The sequence below is a fragment of the Gobio gobio genome (assembly GCF_949357685.1).
Source record: "Gobio gobio genome assembly, chromosome: 3".
NCBI classification, from domain to species: Eukaryota; Metazoa; Chordata; class Actinopteri; order Cypriniformes; family Gobionidae; genus Gobio; species Gobio gobio.
In genome coordinates, this window is record NC_137099.1 from 5,453,869 (window position 1) to 5,473,271 (window position 19,403).

General features: G+C 40.6%; 1 protein-coding gene across 2 annotated transcripts in view; it reads left to right on the forward strand.

Moving 5' to 3' along the window:
* Window positions 1-261: 261 nt before the first annotated feature.
* Window positions 262-19,403, forward strand: part of kpnb3 (karyopherin (importin) beta 3) — a 39,609-nt gene continuing 20,467 nt past the window's right edge. Inside the window, exons 1-14 of one of the 2 annotated variants that reach the window (XM_079812365.1) lie at window positions 262-407; window positions 2,324-2,404; window positions 6,641-6,833; window positions 6,927-7,029; window positions 7,110-7,206; window positions 8,578-8,682; window positions 9,346-9,468; window positions 9,789-9,909; window positions 14,234-14,321; window positions 14,460-14,566; window positions 14,647-14,771; window positions 14,867-14,956; window positions 18,450-18,623; window positions 19,000-19,218. In XM_079812365.1, coding sequence (XP_079668491.1) covers window positions 330-407; window positions 2,324-2,404; window positions 6,641-6,833; window positions 6,927-7,029; window positions 7,110-7,206; window positions 8,578-8,682; window positions 9,346-9,468; window positions 9,789-9,909; window positions 14,234-14,321; window positions 14,460-14,566; window positions 14,647-14,771; window positions 14,867-14,956; window positions 18,450-18,623; window positions 19,000-19,218 — 1,704 coding nt within the window. In that variant the 5' untranslated portion in view covers window positions 262-329. Of the gene's footprint in view, window positions 408-2,134; window positions 2,227-2,323; window positions 2,405-6,640; window positions 6,834-6,926; window positions 7,030-7,109; window positions 7,207-8,577; window positions 8,683-9,345; window positions 9,469-9,788; window positions 9,910-14,233; window positions 14,322-14,459; window positions 14,567-14,646; window positions 14,772-14,866; window positions 14,957-18,449; window positions 18,624-18,999; window positions 19,219-19,403 lie in introns of those variants that run through there. The other variant, XM_079812366.1, reaches the window with a different exon arrangement.

Consider the following 19,403-nt stretch of genomic DNA (forward strand, 5'->3'; position numbering starts at 1 on the left):
CATTTGAATTATGACTGACAAATTCCCGCGTTTACGGTCAGACTTATTTTGCAATGACATCATCGCGTTCATCTAGACTCCACCCATTTCGGTTTTACCCGCGTTCCACAGCCAATAGGATGATCCGCAGCTGAGTTCCACGTGCGTCACGATGACTGACTTCCCAACGCACCAATCATTCAATCTCATTCAACAGCGTTAGCCAATCAGCGGCGCCGAGACAGTGGATTACGAGCCAATCGCGCCCCTCCATTCGCACCGTCCGGTGTCAGAGGTCGCTTCCCCTGCCGGCTTTCATTCGCTCGTCTCTCTTTCTGAATCCAGCAGCGATGGCGGAGCAGCAGCAGTTCTACCTCTTACTGAGAAACCTGATGAGCCCTGACAACACCGTCAGGAAGCAATCAGAGGTATGAAAGTCGTTTCGGGACCGCTCTGTGTGGCTGTATGAAGGGAAATGTAACGTATTCGTCTCGAGCTCGGTTCGCAGTTTTAGCGCGGGCCCCTCAGCCTCGCTCTGGCCCAGCACATGTGTGAAGCGCGCGCTGCTGCTACGCGGCTCCGAGTCATTTCAGAGAGTCGGTTCCTTTCAACGAGCCGACTCTAAAAATCAAACTAATCTGCTCTTTTGAGTCTTCACTTCTTTATTTTTGGGGCGGGTATCATTTTTATTAGTCGATTGTCTTATGTTTGTCAGAATTAGTATATTTTTAAATGAAAATATTTGTATTGTGAACGTATTTATTTAGTCCCAGTACAAGTGGGATCAAGCAAGTTATAGTTGAAATGGGTAAATTCATTTAAATGTAAGATTTTGACCGGAGAGTTGCAAATATTGACCCTATTTATCGTCATGTTGATGTTTAGTAATTTAGTTTTATAAGATGTTTCTGACTTGTTTTACTCCACTCGGTTTTTTTTTTTTTACAACGGCTGATTTAGGAATATATAAAATATATTAATCTTACTTTTGTCATCCTGAAGATTTAACAGGCCTAATAAAAAAAAGTAGGAAGTTTCGAAATCAGCCAAACACTTGGCGGCTCGGTTCAATCAAATTATTCAAATGAATCGGTTCAGCTAGACGATTCGTCCGGGAATCGGACAGCGCTGTTGTGCGTTGCGTATCAACGTGGCCTAACTAGCATTCAAACGTTACCAACAATGTTTTATACGATTTTATGTTTCAAAACGCTTTAATGGTGAATCCCCCTTTCCATACCTAATCTTTCAACGTCTGTTTTACCATTTTTGCGTCATTATTCGAGCAGCGGTGGCTGTGACGCTGCTTTCCCGGCGCAGGTGTCGCTCAGATCGGCTTGAGTTCCTCAAACGTGTCGTTAAATCAGCGGGTCGGTTCTGTGAGGGGTTTAAAGCTAAACGAGTCACATTTGCGTCTAAATGTACACATTTGTCACGGTGTCGAACGCTGTGACCACATAAACATCAATCTGTGTGTACTTTGCAATCAGACCGCGTTTCTCAGAAGAATAATGCATATTTAATTACTCTAATCGTCGCTATTGTGGCTAGTCTTGTATTTCACCCGTTAAACAGTAACTTTACACCCATCTTAGCACAATATGAGGTGAGTTTAATCACAAAAGATGCCTATTCATACTGTCAAGTCATGGAAACAGCGGATTTGGGTCAGTGATGTTTAATTAACCGTTTAGATTTTTAACGTATTTCACTATTTTAAACGCGTTTGTGACGTGGAAGCGTTCCAGATTTCGCGGCAAATTCGAACTTTCCCACCAAAACTCGGTCCCTATTGGCACGTGTTCGACTAGTCTTTTGTTAGGAGCTTCTTTATCTGTGCTAAAGCCGCCGTGTGGAGAGTTCAAACCGAGCTCATGTGGATCAGGATGGGTCATTGGGTCTTATCTCTGCCATCGGTCAGCACTTTCCTTTAGCTCAGACAATACATGAGCAGCCTGCCTCTAATGCGGAGCGGAAACAGACTCAGACTCTCACTGCATGACAAGGGCCAAATGTCCCCCAGAAATCAGCTGTGATGCCATTCGTATGTGTTTGACACTCATGTGGTAATGTTTGCGATTAACAAACCGAAAGCTTTAGTGTTATCAGCAAGTGTGCAAATTCCCATTGCACTGTTCATTCCAGACATAACCACGTCCATTTGTCACTTGTAAACCGACTCCAAGAATCTGTTTGACTCAACCTCTTAGCTCACCAAGCCTTCCTGGAACAAACAAGCTGCGACCCGTAAAGCTTTTTAAAGTTGTAAATTACAATCATTTATAATTTGTCATGTTGCTCAGCTCTGCAACCATCCAGTAACTCTTCTGCTTTTCTCTTGCAGGAAACGTATGACACCATCCCCGGTCAGACGAAGATCACATTTTTACTGCAGGCCATCCGCGATGCATCCGCAGCCGAGGAGGTACACGAGAATCCGTTTTCCCAGGCATCCATTTAAACTATGCAGCATCTGTAAAGAGTACAAACGGCAGAACGTGCTTTGTTTACACCGTCCATTATGCCTCATACCTGCTCTCTCCGGGTCAGATGGTGTGGCGTTGTGTTGTAGTCATCGAGATGTTGAGTAGTTAAGTAGTGAGGCTTAATGGAGACCGTGGTCTAGTCTGAACAACACCAATGTAGAATTCAATTCCTGGATCAACCGATTTGCTCAAGATGAGGCTAACCTGCACTGGTCCAAAGCTTGCGTTATAGTTGAGGCTTTACAAGAGCATGTAGGCTTTCACAGCACACTTAAAGGGATAGTTCACCCAAAAATGAAAATTAGCCCATTATTTACTCCCCCTCAAGTCATCCTAGGTGTGTATAACATTCTTCTTTCAGACAAATAAAATCTGAGTTATATTACAAAAGTTCAGGCTAATCCAAGCATTAGAATTTGATTCATAGTTGCTCTGTTTTTGAAGTCCATAAAAAGTGCATCTGTCCGTCATATAACTGCTCCACGCGGCTCTGGGGTGTTAATAAAGGCCTTCTGAAGCAAAGCGACGCGTTTGTGTAAGAAAAATATCAATATTTAAAACTGTATCAAGTAAACTTTCGGCCGACCGCCTTCCATGGAAAAGTGTTGAATGTTGAAAGTGAAACTCAAGATTAGGGATCGACTGATTATTTTTTTTTCATCAGCCTTAAGGCCTGTTCACACCGGGACGATTTTCGCACGCGTTTATCGCCGACGTTTAACGCCTCGGGACTAAACAATGGGCGCCAATGTGAGTGTTCACACCGACGCGCAAAACGCCAGGCGTAAAAGCGCCATTTTAAAAAAAAACGCCTCGGGTTCGTTTTTTTATTTTGACGCGGCGCGTTAAAACTGGCCGACCAATGAGATCAGCGCTTCTGTTCACGTGCCTGGAGCTGCTGAACTGACAGTAAAACACGACTGGGTGGCGCTCAAGCACAAAACGGTCTTGCCGAGCACACATTGATACGACGAAGAAGTAGTAAGTAGACAAAGAAGAAGATGAACTGCTAATGCTGCTTGCCAGTTAGCAAAAAGTTTGTGAATGGTTTTGTCCATATACATAATATGTCTATGGTTTTGGCAAGCACGTAAATACTGTCTCTCTTCTCCTTCTGTGTGACAAGCGAGTGTCAGAAGCGTAAGTGCCGCAGCACCATCTTGTGTAGCAGGAGCGCATCGACTGAATGTGCACGTTCACTCGGCGCATCGCCAGTGAAAATCGCTTGGGTGTGAACACTCAAGACGCGCCGAAAAACGGCACGAAAAACGCTGGCGATAAGCGCGCGCGATATTCGTCCCGGTGTGTACAGGCCTTTAGCCGATGACCGATACGGGCTGCCGATATTTGGAGCCGATACTGCTTTTGCTCCCTCAATTTACATCATAAAAATGACAATGATAACAATTTAAATTTTACAATTTTAAAAAAGGAACATTTATTGAACTAAACTATATTTAAAAAAAAAAAAAATAGTAAAAACAGGTGAGGTAGAACAAGAAAAAAAAGAGTTCAGTGGTGAAAATAAATATTTAAGCATAAATAAAATAATTACACTATTGCACACCGTATCAACAAGCAAGCAGCATAATAAAGTGCACACTGACTGTACTATACTTAATTTTAAAACCATTTACAACCTAGTCATTTAATGCTTACGCTCTAAAATTCTAGGTTAAAAATATCCCAAGTTGGGTTGAATATGGTCTAACCCAGCAATTGGGTTGTTTTGACCCAGTGGTTGGGTTAAATATTTGCTTAAAACAACCCAATTGATGGGTTAGTCCATTTTTTAATCCAACTTGGGTTATTTTTAACCCAGCATTTTTTAGAGTGTAGGTGCACTTCACTTAATCTCTTGTAGAGCAACACCAGCGGTAATTCAGGAAAAAATTCTCCTAATGCTCCACGTGAAACTTCAGTCTTTCGACCTTTTACCATCGTGTCAATTGTCAATTGATTTTGATTAATATGCGCGAGGGAGAGCAAGACAGTTTGAAGACGGTGAGAGCTGCCCTGTGGACGCCTGTCTGTAAATAATGCAGGGGAAAAAATTATCGGCGAACGCAGCAGCCTTGTATCGGCCGATACACATAAAAATCGCAAATATCGGCCTAACACTACTCAAGATGCGTGCGTGACGTCATGACGAGCGGACCTGTCTTTCGATCGGCAGGGGAACTTTCAACAATTTTTCCATAAATTGAACAGGGAAGGCGGTCAACCGAGAGTTTACTTGATAAAGTTTTAAATATTAATATTTTACTTACACAAACGCGTCGATTTGCTTCAGAAGGCCTTTATTAACACCCCAGAGCCGCGTGGAGCAGTTATATGACGGACAGATGCACTTTTTATGGACTTCAAAAACAGAGCAACTATAAATCAAATTCTAATGCTTGGATTAGCCTGGACTTTTGTAATATAACTCCGATTTTATTCGTCTGAAAGATGAATGTCATATACACCTTGGATGACTTGAGGGTGAGTAAATTATGGGCGAATTTTCATTTTTGGGTGAACTATCCCTTTAACCCTCTTTTAAAGGTGCAGTGTGTACATTTTAGGTTGTGAGTTGCAACCGCGCACGTAGAGAAGCTACATTGGCCGATGCATGACAAATGTGAGACCGCAGAGAGTGACTAGCGCTTTGTAGAGAAGTTTGTCCGTTTAGGGCCACCGTAGAAACATGACGGCGCAAAATGGCGACTTCACTGTAAGGGGACCCGCAATTTGTGTAGATAGAAACAGCTCATTCTAAGGTAATAAAAACATAACAGATCATTATGTAAGGTCTTTATACACCACTGAAAGCAGTTATGTGTTTTATATTGCACTTCTTTCAATGGATCCTGATAAATGCTACACACTGCACCTTTAAACCCAATGTTGCAATTTGTGGTAGTGCTGCATGATTAGTAGTTTTAATTAAAGGCTGAGATTTAAAATATGCAGTGAAACGCATCATTATATTAGATATATTGAGATATTAGCATTGTCTTTAGTTGAACTGTAAATTCTGAATTTTTTCTTAAATGCTTTATTTTTATAGTGAAATTATAAAATATATTTAAATTGCAATTGATCACCAGCGTTTTTTTTTTATGCTATTGCAAGTTTAGATTGGTTTTGAAGAATTTTCTGAAATAACTTGGCTTGCTTTTATTTATTTGTTTCCAGTTGGTAGTTTTAGTGCTTCAGCTTAAAGCGTAACTTCAGCGATTTAGCATTAAACTTTGTATCAGTAGAAACCCGGTAGTGTATTTGAATTATGGTACTTTACCCCCTCATGTCCCCCCCGAGACGAGATAATTATGCATTTTATTTCTGGAAAAAATCCTCTTGATGAGGTTTTTTTGGCCAGAGGCTAAACTACAGCCAGTAGATGGAGCTGTTCTGCATGTTATTAACCCGCCCACAGGGGAGAGATCTCACTCACAGAATGTAAATGCACTTGGCTCGGCCTCGGGCATTCATAACGGAGCGGTGCGGAGCAAAGGGATTAATCTAATTTTTTTTTTTCGCTAACCAAAAATTGCAACAATATTCCCCAAATGGTGCAGCCCTAAGTAGTGGTCTCAGAGGTGTACATTAGGGCTGAATCATCATTTTATAGACAATGAATTACAAATTGTATGTGAATGTGAGACACTGAACAACAGAACCAATATTAAAGCAATATTGAGACATTTCAATTGTGTGAAGCGCACCAGATCAACATCTTTATTTTTAACCACCCAAATGTCAAGATGACAATCTCATGCTCTTACTCAAAAGATCCCTCCTCATTTCTCGCCTAATGTGTGGTTTAATTGTCCTCTTACCTACGGTCTCATTTCGCTCTCCTGACCTCTGATATTTATAGACCTGAGAAACTAGAGTGCATTCGGTCTACTTACAAAAGTCCTTGTGTACCTTTTCTCAGTGCTTTCTTGATCTAAGTAGGTAATTTAAACGTTTAATGTGATGTTTGGCCACTTGGTAGTTCTGATCTTGACTGCTAATTGGTCAATCGTGTTCCCATAATGCGCAAAACTTTTTACATTGATGTCCCAAGATGCTCTTTAGAGGCTTATTGTAGACTGAATCTCCACTTGGAGGGGTTTTATTTGCAAAGCAAGTCCCTCTCAGTGCAGGGTAAATGTTGTCTAAAGCTCTCAAATGCACCTCCACAGGTTAAGCAGATGGCAGCCGTGCTGCTGCGGCGTCTGCTGTCCTCGTCTTTCGAGGAGGTTTATCCCAGTCTGACCATCGACATGCAGACGGCCATCAAGACAGAGCTGCTCACTGGGATCCAGTCGGACGGTTGCTCCAACATCCGCAAGAAGGTCTGCGATATCGCCGCGGAGCTCTCTCGCAATCTCATCGGTTAGTTGGCTTTTGGTTGGCATGTAGCTTTTTTTTTTAATTTTTATATTGAGTGTAGCTGGCGATCTAATGCCTTCTGTTTCTGATCCCAAGATGATGACGGAAACAACCAGTGGCCAGAGATCCTCAAGTTCCTGTTTGACTCGGTCAACTCTCAGGACGTCGGCCTCAGAGAAGCCGCCCTGCATATTTTCTGGTGCGTAAAATCGGTTTAGTTGCTATTAAGGAATGTGGCTGAGTGTCTCTTTCTGAACCGTTTGTTTCCTCCTCCTACAGGAACTTCCCAGGTATCTTTGGCAATCAGCAGCAGCATTACATGGAAGTGATTAAGCGCATGTTGGTTCAGTGTATGCAGGATCAGGAAAACCCACAGGTCAGTGTCTTTATGAACAAACATGTTAAAAAAAGCATCTACCTAGCATGCGTGCCTAATTTAGGATTCCCACTAGCCCTTAAATAAAAGAGAATACAGCTCATAAAGTCTTAAATTTGATAAGTCTGTGATCAACTTCAAAAGCTGATGATTGAATTAAAGTGACATTCAAAATCAATGTTGTGCGTTCTACAGGTTTGCGATTGCTTATGATCTACTGTAGATAAAAAACATCAAACAACACTCAAGTCTGGGCACAGGATTGGACAGGAGCGTTTAGAACAAATGAACTAAACACTAAAAGCCACTTCAGGAGGTGGCTGGGCCGCATTAGTCAAAACTAAAGTCAAAATGCATCTGGTTGTTGAAACCACATATATGTAAATTTGCAACAATGCTAAAAATAATCGTGCGTGTTGAGCTATTATAGCCAGATATGACAGCTCTACTGAAGCATGCATCGCCTCAGACGAGTAGCTGCATATCTCTTCATCAAGCAAACTACCGCAAATAAAACCGAAAGCAAGTCGCAGGTGCTCAACACACAATCACATAGTAAAGAAACTGAATGATCTTACCAGTGCTGTAGCCGCGCGCTTTCCTATTGCGGTCTTTGATTGTAAAATTATCTGATTAATAAAATGCGGCTCATACCTGTTTTCGGTGACGTTAAATCCATTAAATCTGCATATAGTGCTGGAATTGGAGATCGGATTTATATCCGTTTTGCAGAGATACATTTGTGACCAAATGTAAATTAAATTTTTCTGATTTATCAAACGCGTGACCAGGTGTAAACAGGCCCTTTAAGAACACTAACCATTTTTGGCTGAGCTGGTCCACCATGGCACTGACAGGCATTAACAGCTCACGATGAAAACGGCCGATGTGGTTTCTCAAGTTTGTGGTATTTCCCCATGCACAATTTATTTGTGCGTGACATGATTTACACACAGCGCGTGTGTTCTCCAGGTCGTGCTTACCAGGTTGTTCATAAAAGCTGAAATGTGCCCAGATGTCACCTTTTAAAGTACTTGAATAATCAGTACATTAATCGGTTAAGGTAGATTACTGAATCGAAGAAATTATTAATTTCGACACCCCTACATTATACATCAAATTAACAATTGTATTGAATTTTCTAGTACGATCATCCCCATAATATACAGTAGATGTAACTTTCATGTGTATTAAATAAAACCTGTTTTGATTGTTAAACTTGCTCTTTCCCTGATTTGTAGTTGAATGTGTGAAATCTAAAAAAAACATGATTTGATTTTGGGTTTGTTCTGAATGGATATATGGCATTCATTTCTGTGTGTGCACGTATTAAATTTGATTTTAAAATCCTTTTTTTCCCCCACCTTTCAGATTCGAACCCTGGCTGCACGTGCCGCTGCGTCCTTCATCCTGTCCAATGAGGGAAACACAGCCTTGTTGAAACACTTTTCAGACCTTCTTCCCGGCATTCTACAGGTGAAGAGCTGCTAACCACACACACTTCTGCTCGGTGCCAAATGCTGCAGAATATGGGCTTTCAGTCACATTTGATGATGGCTCTGAAGGTTGTTTGTTAGTTTCTAGTGTCCTTTTGCCACGGTTAAACCGGAGGGCAATGTGCGGCATGCATATCAACACTTGTCTAGTCACCATTGCTTATTTGAATGCACCCTTGTTTTGATCTTGTGTTGATGCTTTGTAGTAAATCGGCGCATAAAATCAAAGTTGTTAGTTAAACAGTGCTTCACAATAAGGACTGCCTGATGTGTGTGAAGATGCTCAGGACGTTTATCATTTTCACATGATTAAGACTTGCCAGTTTAAACATTCAAGCACTTTTTAAACAATTCAAGCGCAAAACAACCTTAACTTAAAACAGCCCGTATTGAGTTCTTCCGCAAATGCACAATGCAATTTTGGTAAGTGTGCTTGTAAACGCAGTTGGTTATGTCTTTAGTGAATGTAAACGGATGTGTATGAATATATTAGGTCTTAAGTGTCATAACCTTATTTATTAGAGTACAAAGTTAAATGGGGTCAAAACAACCTTAAAAGAATTATAGTGAAGAAAACACTAGAAATTCCCTAGTTAGTCCCTGCAAAAAAGTGCACTACAATAGTCTTTCTTTCCCTAATCAGGCTGTGAATGAATCCTGTTATCGTGGTGACGACTCAGTGCTGAAGTCTTTGGTGGAAATTGCGGACACGGCCCCCAAATACTTAAGACCAAACCTGGAAGCCACTCTCCAACTGAGCCTGAAGGTAAGCAGGTATTTTATCTTGACCAGTAGGGATTATTAATGCATAAACTATATATACATAACATCATCAGATGTGCCTTGTGGTTCCTTGAGACGGCTGGTCTGTGCTGATCCTTGAGGGTTTAATTGACTGGCACATATTCATTTCTGTGATTTAATGCTTGGAAGTTGCCAATTTCATGCACCTTCCATAGCCCGGTTGCAGGAACACATTCTCATTAGCTTAAGGCTAAAACCTTGCAAAGATTCTCTCTAAACTGCCTCAATGCCTTAATGTAGATGATTGACAAATGCAGAATGTTAATCCTCTCTGAACTTCAGCTGTGTGCAGACACCAACCTCACGAACATGCAGCGTCAGCTGGCTCTGGAAGTCATCGTCACGCTGTCTGAAACCGCTGCCGCCATGCTGAGAAAACACACCAACATCGTTGCTCAGAGCGGTAAGAGGCGTTTAACACCAATGCTACAGTGCTAATTGATACAATCTACTTAGTGCTCCATGCAAATTAACATTAAGCATTTGGTCAATGAGAGATTCCCTTTTCTTCATAATGAACACACTAAGTCACACACACTTATTTTACTTCAAGTTAGTAGTTTTAGTTTTCAACTATCAATTTACAAACTCAAATGGGGTACAATGCATATGAAAATATACACAAATAACATTATTAATCTACATCTGTGCAATTCAAGCCTATGCTTGGATGGGTTCATGTGTCAAAATAAACGGCATATTTAGTACAATAAATTAAAGCATAATCTTCAAATGCTTAAGGAGTGGGGGAGTGCAAGGAGGATTGAATAAAATCAATCATGTACATGTACAAAATCTTAGAAGGAAAGAGATTCATACATGACTTCATACAATTCACCAAGGGATTGGTTATCTTTGGATAAGTATTTTATGGATGCTACATTTTTGCCTGTAATGCGTTTCCTGGATTTGAGTTGCCCAAATGCCTGTGGTTTGAAGGAGACGAGGGAGGGCTCAACTTGAGCGCAAGAGTTCAAAGTACAGGCCAGAATGATGGAAAACGGATTAGAATCAATATATCATTGGACATGATTTACTGCTCATGCAAACAAAGGAGGATATGCCCCCCCCCCCATATTTCCGTTGTTTTGTATTATAAAACAGGATTGCATTTCAAAAACGGCAAAGCTATTGTCACTTCAGACAAATGGAGTCAAATTGGTAGCAATGCTAATTAGTTACCCTCTAACACCAGGTTTTTTCCTACATTGAAAATTGTTTGGCGACCGCCAAAACAACTAATTTGTCCCACCAAAGCCTTATTTGATGAGAGTTTTTTTTTTTTTTTTTATATATATATATGAGTGATGTAGAATAGATGACTGCTGCGCTTGTGACAGGGCACATGTTAACTGAGACAGAACGAGCAGAGCCCTCCTGCTTGCGTGCACACGCTCTGTCTTCAAAATAAGCACTGTTTTAGCTTTCTAATATTTCACATATTAAGTTAATCAAAATCAAACGGTCGGAAGACCGAATCCATGTTGCACGTGGCGCATTTGGACTTTTTTTTTTTTTTTGAACTACCGCCTGGTGTGAATTGCGCTCAAAGTTGACTCTTCTCTGACCAGCTGACAAACCATACTTACAATAAATGAGAAACAAATCCTATCCAGTTATGAAGTGTTTTCTGTGTGTTGACAACTTTCGTGATGTTCTAACAGAGACGGGATTCTCGCACAACGCGTCTGCTAATGTCCGATTCACGACCTAATGACGACTTTGAACCGAATCATTTTAACAACTGGTTAGAACAACTGATCTGTCCAACACTGAACTCACAAATCAGTTTGATCATTTACTCAGAAGAACAACTCTGAAATGAGAACACAAGTGCTCACCCAATTTAGCAAGAGTGGGTAGTAAGAGTTTTATCCGTAGTCTTTCAGCTTATTTATGTTGACAATGTGTAGTAAAAATAAATAGCCTAAAATAATTTAGACTGGAGTGAGGTGAAACCAGAACAAAGTTATTAGCTACAGCGAACTACACTAACCTTTTCCACTGGTGGCACTTGCGCTACTATCTTTTTCAGTTACTGGTGCAAAACATGATTTGGACGCACAAATTATTTATAGTAAGCCACTCTGGATAATAATGAACAATAATGAAACTGTATTGCATACAGATGTGCTTTTTATTTTACTTGCCATCTTTTAAACCACATGCCTTGTTTTCTTTAACATTGGTTGGGATATATTTACTGCAATTAGAAATACAATACACAATAAAGTGCAAAATGAATTTCTTTTGGATTTTAACATGCTATGGTTGGCACAGATGGGCAGACTCCTGAACTCTTAAGGAAAAATAAAATCAATATAATCCATAAAATATTATAATAGATTTTCAGCAGCTATTGACTTTTCTGTATTAAAGATACAAAAAACAAAACAATGCATGTCCACTTCACAGGACATCCCCCTCACATGCCAAAATCGATTGGCTATATTATAAGCTACGTTGAACTTAATTATCAATTCAGATTCCTCACTTGCTCGGTTTGCTAAATCTTGGCGCTGAAATGCAGTGGGGAGTGCTGCTGCGTCACGGGATATGTACCTGTCTCTACACTTCGTGCTTCATACTGTCATTGTGGAGCTTCAATGATTTGTGTTTGAATTGTTTTGACGCGGTTACAAATTTGGACAGTCCTGCAATTGAAGGCCCACAGAACTTACAGTACACACAGTGCATTGCTCCGTCTTGGTACCTTAACCACGGGTATTCTTCGAGCCACTGGTTCCCGCATGTGCTTTCCCTGACGAATCCTTCTCAACCTCTTAAAGCCTTGTTTATACTTTCGCCTGGCTCCGCAGCACGAGCCTCGCTGACTGCGCTGCGCGCGCTCCTTCCCAAACGGACAAGGCGTTGTGCTATTCTTTAAAACAACAGAGGGCGACCCGGAGTAATTGTTTTATACCAGGAAACAGCATCGAGAAGTGGGCTAATGTACTCATGTGATATTTATTTTAGTACACTTCACCAAAATCCACACTACAGAAGGATTGTGTAAAACTCAGTAAACCTTGATATTATTACTTGTGTGCATATATTTTGTTCTCATGTCACATGTATACAACTAAATTAACAATCTCTTAAATATTTCCTAATATTTTTGCAGCACGCACCCTCGCGCTCTTGCGGACGCGTCGAGTATAAACAAGGCTTCATTATCACTCACAGGCTCCGTTTGACATGTCGCATCGACATCAAGTGATGGTTCTGTTACACTTGAACTTCCCTTCTTAAAATAGGAGTCAATTGTCCGCTTCATTTCAACACGTACAGATTGTAGGCTATGTTGAGATATATATGCGATTGCTGCGTGTGTCTTAACGAGAGGTATATTTTTTTTTTAAATCAACGTTGGGCTACGCCTCGCCTACACCATTTTCGGGAGGGGGCGGCAGTCACGGGGTTGAAGCCAACTTGATGTGTTGAATGCTCAGAGCACGTTATAAAACGTATTCTTAAAATAAACATTTCTGTATTAATAAATGCTCATAGTAAATCATAGCATATTACCTAAAACATAAGGTAGGTACAAAAATAATCAGTGATACATTTGCGACCCCCTAGAAATTAGGGTCACAATGGCATTTCAAAAGGTTGCATATGCGACCATTTTGGTGGCAGTGTAGTTCCCTGTAGCTAGCTGATCATTTTATGAAATTGCATATGGCTGAAAATTAGGCTCTTTGTTTAAAGGTGAACTATGTAGGATTTTTGCAGTAAAACATCCAGAAACCACTAGGCCAGTGTTATATATTTTGTTCAGTTGAGTACTTAGAATATCCCAAATGTTTCCAACTATTTGTAAATCGTGAGAAATTGCTATTTTAACCGAGGAACTGGGACGTGTGAGCTATGCGTTTGAGGGAGTCGCCTGTCGATTGCGTCATATCTGCGTCACCCTCGGTCTCCGGTTTTATTCAGTGAAACACTTTACACTCACTGCAGTGTGAACAAGTGTCATAGCAGCCGCCGAGCGAACGTCATAACTTCCTTTTCAACACAATTGCGTTACCTCATACTCATGACTGGAAAAGAGGAAGTGGCGCCGGCAACCGTGTCATAATAAATGTCCCGCCGGCGACTATGCCATAATAACAGTCCCGCTCTTCAATCGCTCCAGCGGCCTTGCTCAGCTCCACAACACTCGCTCCTGCTCTGCTTCACTACAGTAATGTTAATAATCGCATCCATGAACATGATTTCTGCCCGAGTCCTATCCTGACTCTTTCCCACCGGCTGTTGAGGTGAAGACCACATGTCCCAAGATTCTGCGCTCAAACGTGGCGTCATCAAACTACGCCTTTGTTTTGAACAGGCGACCTCTAGTGGACGGAAAAGTTACATAGTGTAGCTTTAATACTACTTTTTAATATTGATATGATTATTAACTAAAACAATGATCTGTAAATGGTGTAAAAAATGAGGAACAAAAACAAACATCAAGGTATCAAAATAAGAAGCAGAAATTACAAACTTTTTTATTTTTTATTTATCGTCATTATTGCGCTTGCAGATCACGTGGGTAGGGTACTTTTTACTGTGTGTGTGGATGATCATGTCTGTCAGCCACCACCGAAGACCATTTTTGACCCAGGAAAAACCCTGAACACTGTTTATCACTTGTAGTTGTGTAGAGCTTGACCGTTGAGTGCCACATAGCATGCCGTCTGCTGTGACGTTCAACAGCCTTGCGTGTGAATGTGTTTCAGTACCTCAGATGTTGAGCATGATGGTGGATCTGGAGGAGGATGAGGAGTGGGCCATGGCCGATGAACTCGAAGATGATGACTTTGACAGGTGAGATTAATGTTTGCATCATAAAATAAATATTTAAGATCACCGCTGTGATGTTTGCTAGGATTTGATCTCTGTAATGGAGTGTGGCGTTGCTTTGAAATGCCTGTCAGGGCTAATTGTGTAATTTTTCGTGTTCAGTAATGCCGTGGCGGGTGAGAGCGCTTTGGACAGGATTGCCTGTGGCCTCGGAGGAAAGATCGTCCTTCCCATGATCAAACAGCACATCATGCAGATGCTGCAGAACCGTGAGTTGATGCATATGATTGAACTCAAATCGTAATGTTTCTGTAGATGCATTCGTGTAAATGGTCTGGTTTTCCCGCAGCTGATTGGAAGTACAGGCACGCTGGTCTGATGGCGCTGTCTGCGATCGGCGAGGGATGTCACCAACAGATGGAGGCCATTCTGAGTGAGATCGTCAGCTTCGTTTTGCTCTTCTGTCAGGATCCTGTAAGAACTCTTTTATGGCCCATAAATCACCACTTCATTTGCGTATGAACAAGCAAGTGCAGACGCTAAACGTAGCCTCATTCCAAACCCCGCAGCACCCCAGGGTTCGCTACGCTGCCTGCAACGCTATTGGACAGATGGCCACAGACTTCGCCCCCACCTTCCAGAAGAAATTCCATGACAAGGTATTGCCTTTTTTTGTCGTGTGTATGCTTTGGCATTTGAAATTTATTCGTCCTCTTTTCTGAACACTAGGGTTGCAAAGGGACTGAAGTTCTGGTACATTTCCTGAAACTTTCCAAAAATCCTGAAAAGTTTCCAGCTTGCAACCCTAGTGAACACAAGGCATTTCTTAAACAATGTTCATGTTCTTCATATCATGGAAGTGTGAAGCAAAAAAAGTAGTAGATTTGTGCACTGTTCCAAGTCTTCTAAAGTAGTTTGATTGCTTTAAAGGGTTAGTTCACCCAAAAACTGAAAATCCTGTCATTAACAGTGTTGGGGAATGTTACTTTGAAAAGTAATGCATTACAAAATTGCGTTACCAAATGCGTTAATCAAACCGTCTCCATTTACTTTGCATTGCGTGAAGCTGACTCCTTGTCATTTCGGACTTATAACAAAAAACTGAACAATGTATAAAAGCTGATATGTGAGAAGGTGTACAGCAAACAAGCTAAACAAAACCCAGAAGCAAAAACCCAGACGTTTTTATAAGCTATTGACCCAAAAAACGAGCGTTTAAGTACAAAAAACTGGATTCAGGCCATTGAGACAGAGTGCGCGGGTCATATTACACTGAGAACTACAGCGACTAGAGGGGAACGCAATCAGCGACAGGAAATATAATATATAAAACGGACATTTGGATATTTGACTTAACAGTGACAATGTTTACTGCACACATAGACATATTGAGGCATACTGAGTGTCAGGATTCCCAAAATGTACCCATTCTTCCAGCTGAAGCTTCACTTCGTATTGCCTGTATCCACTTTTATCATCTTAAACGCTCGTTTTTTTTGGGTCGACAGCTTATAAAAACTTATTTGTTTTTTTTTTTTTAGCTTGTTTGCTGTACACCTTGTCACATATCAGCTTTCAGACATTGTTCTGTTTTTGTTATAAGTCCGAAATGACAATGAGGCAGCCTCACACAATACAAAGTCAACGGAGAGCGTTGGATTGTTTTTCCCCCCGGTGTGGGCGTGGCCTAAATACGCTCCGTCTCCATAGGATGCAGGAGAGTTTTACCAATAAAAACAAAAAATCTAGTAATTTTCATCAAAGGTCAGCAGCAAGACATTGGTAAATTAAATATTAAGATAGATTAAATGCATAAAAATAGTTTATTTAACATTTAATTATTGGAGGTTTGCATACTCTGATTTTGCATTTGACTGATTTTAATCATTTTGAGGTGTACAGAAGTGAGATAAATAAATGCTCACATTTAGTCTGGAACTACAATAACCCTTATGTTCACACACACGCCTCTGCACTTATTTTTCTCAACATGGGGGCAGGAGAGCTGTCAGTCATATGAATGTGAAAAGTAACTCCGTTATTTTGTTGTAAATTTGAAAAGTAATGCGTTACTTTACTAGTTACTTGGAAAAAGTAATATTAAGTAACTCAAGTTACTTGTAATGTGTTACTACCCCCAACACTGGTCATTAATTCCTCTCCCTCATGTCTAGGCGATAACTTTGTTTCGCGATATATCGTCCCAGAAATAATTGCGATAAACGATAGTCATTTTAAGACTATTTTATGCCACTAAATGTATAATCCTAATATAACAGCTTAATAATGCAAGTAGACCTACATGCTTTCAAATGACAACCTTCAATTCTTTAGATCATGGAAATTAAGGGTAAAAATATATTATTCTAAATAAAAAAAAATTGAATAAATAGTAAATAAACATTTTCCCTTGTGAAACGGCTTTAACACTCGTCATTCTGCGTTGACATTTTATACTGTATGTGCACCGGATCAGGGGATTGAGGCTTTGAAATTGAGTCCATTTGGGATTATTCTTCCAAACGGTCAGTAGTTGTCAGGAAAACACTAACGCCTCAAATGTTGCCTTTTTTCACCTGTCGATAACCACGAGAACCACTTTCGCCTCCGTCACGGAAAACATACAAGATGACAGCACAATCGAGTAAAATGTTGGTGACATTCATTATCATGTAAACATAATGAGCGATTATATTGCATCACAAAATTATTAAGGTCATGCACATATATTGTGCGATATATTTATTATTGCGACTGGCCTACTCATGTCGTTCCAAACCCGTAAGACTTTCGTTCATCTCCAGAACACAATTTATTTTTTTATTTTTTATGAAATGAGCTTTCTGTCCCTCCATTGACACAACTACTATTTTTACGCTTCAAAAAGTTCAGAGATCGTAAAACTAATCCATATGAGTTGAGCTGTTAGTCTAAATTTTCTGAAGAACCCGATCGCTTTATATGATGAACAGATAGAATTGTGAGCTTTTCACATCAACATTAATCAACTCGCATCACTTGTGGTAATCGGAAACTCAAGCATGTTCGTTTGAGCTTCATAAACCAATGAGGTTCATTCCCGGTGCCGGTTCTGAGTTGGTTCATCTGACGAGCCTTCTAAGAACCGGTTTGCCTTTCCATGGGCTAGAGAGCCGCCACAGAGCCAGGTCTTGCGTCACTGTATACGTCTCATCTTTCTCAGCAACGCTAGCGAGGCACACCAGGCTTGTTCGAGATGCATCGCTCGCCGTGATTTGTATAGATGGAGATTTACAATTGAGCAGCTATTGGCTCGATTAGCTGCCATTTAAAAAATGAGTTTGTGTTGGTCACGGTAACCCCACCTCCAGCCCTTGACGCAAGCGGGTCTTACTTCTAGACCAGCAATGTTTTGGTGCTACTCAAGAACCACTTTTCCTGGTTCAGAGCTGGTGCTTTGGGTGTGGAAAGAGACAGAACCGAATTGAAACTAGGCTCTGGCTCCAAACCGAGCTTCAAGAACCAATCAGATTCATTCTCGTGTGTTAAGCAGTACTTTTGAGTTTCGGTTGAGCTGTTTGTTTACGAATCAATGGTTATATGTGAATAAAAAGCCTAAATTCAATCTGTGCATCATATAAAGTGATCGTTAAATTCGCAAGGCTTAAACTTTGAACTTTAAATGTAACAATGCAGCACTGTCCCGTCACCTGTCCTGAGCGTCGTTCAGGTTTGTTCATTTTCTCACAACATTAGCAACATTAGATTTCATAACATTACACAATTTCATATTTGCCAACGCCACTTTTTACTCATATTTTGGCACTTGGCAAGTGTTAATTGTAGCCCTGATCATGTTTTAAAAAAATAATGATTCATTTTAAAATATTGTTTTGAATGATTAATAAAATGGATGTTGCATATTATAATTTTTTTTACTACTATAACACAATAATACTTTGTTTATTATTGGTTATATATAGTATCGATTTATTTTAACTACTGTTATTGGTAGTATCGTTTTTCTCAAATATTTGTATTTTAAACATTATGAATGGTAGTATTGGACTCATGTTTTACACTGAATGAATCGATGACAGCCCGGTTTGAGAACTCTTTGGGCTTCTCATTGCATTCCCCTCCACTCACATTTCTCATTACTTCCTCGTGTAGGTGATCTCCGCGCTCTTGCAGACCATGGAGGATCAGTCGAACCCTCGCGTCCAGGCCCACGCAGCTGCTGCCCTCATTAACTTCACTGAGGACTGTCCCAAAACCCTGCTCATCCCCTATTTGGACAGCCTGGTCCAGCACCTGCACGTCATCATGGTCGCCAAACTCCAGGAGGTGCTGCCCTGCCTCTTATCCCTTTCAATGATTGGATTTGTTAAAGGGAGTTTAAGTCCCAAGCTGCTCCTTTAATGAGTTTAACTCCTATTTTCTTGTGGAAACTGCAGCTTCTTCATTTGTTCTCTTTTGTTAGGTGCACAAAGCTAACATGGTGAGATTTTAGTTTGATCTGGGTTGGGGTCAGTTCAACTTCAATTCAGAAATGAATGCATTTCATTGTTTGCTGAATTGAAATTTAGTTGACCCTCAATTCAGATGTTGTGTGATCTCAAATGGTTTGATAGTGTGAAAACCTCTCTTGCATGCGGTTTGACACTGAATCGGGTCTATAGTGGTGACTTAATTCCTTAATGTTTGATTTATATTCTTCCAGCTGATCCAGAAAGGCACCAAACTGGTTCTGGAGCAGGTTGTGACGTCCATCGCATCAGTGGCTGATACCGCAGAGGAGAAGTTTGTGCCCTACTATGACCTGTTCATGCCCTCGCTCAAGCACATCGTAGAGAACGCCGTTCAGAAGGAGCTCCGCCTGCTCCGAGGAAAGACCATCGAGTGCATCAGCCTCATCGGCCTGGCTGTGGGCAAAGACAAGGTGTGTTACTTTATGATCTGTCCCCCTAAAGGTCCACTAAAATTGTCACGTATTTAAAATTATTTACCTTTAAAATTAACTAAGTAAAGATGAGATTGATTTTAGAATAAAATGGTTAATAGCTCTTTTTTTTTTTTACCACTCCTTGGTTTTATGTTGAAAAGGTTTTTAACCAAGTAAATCCA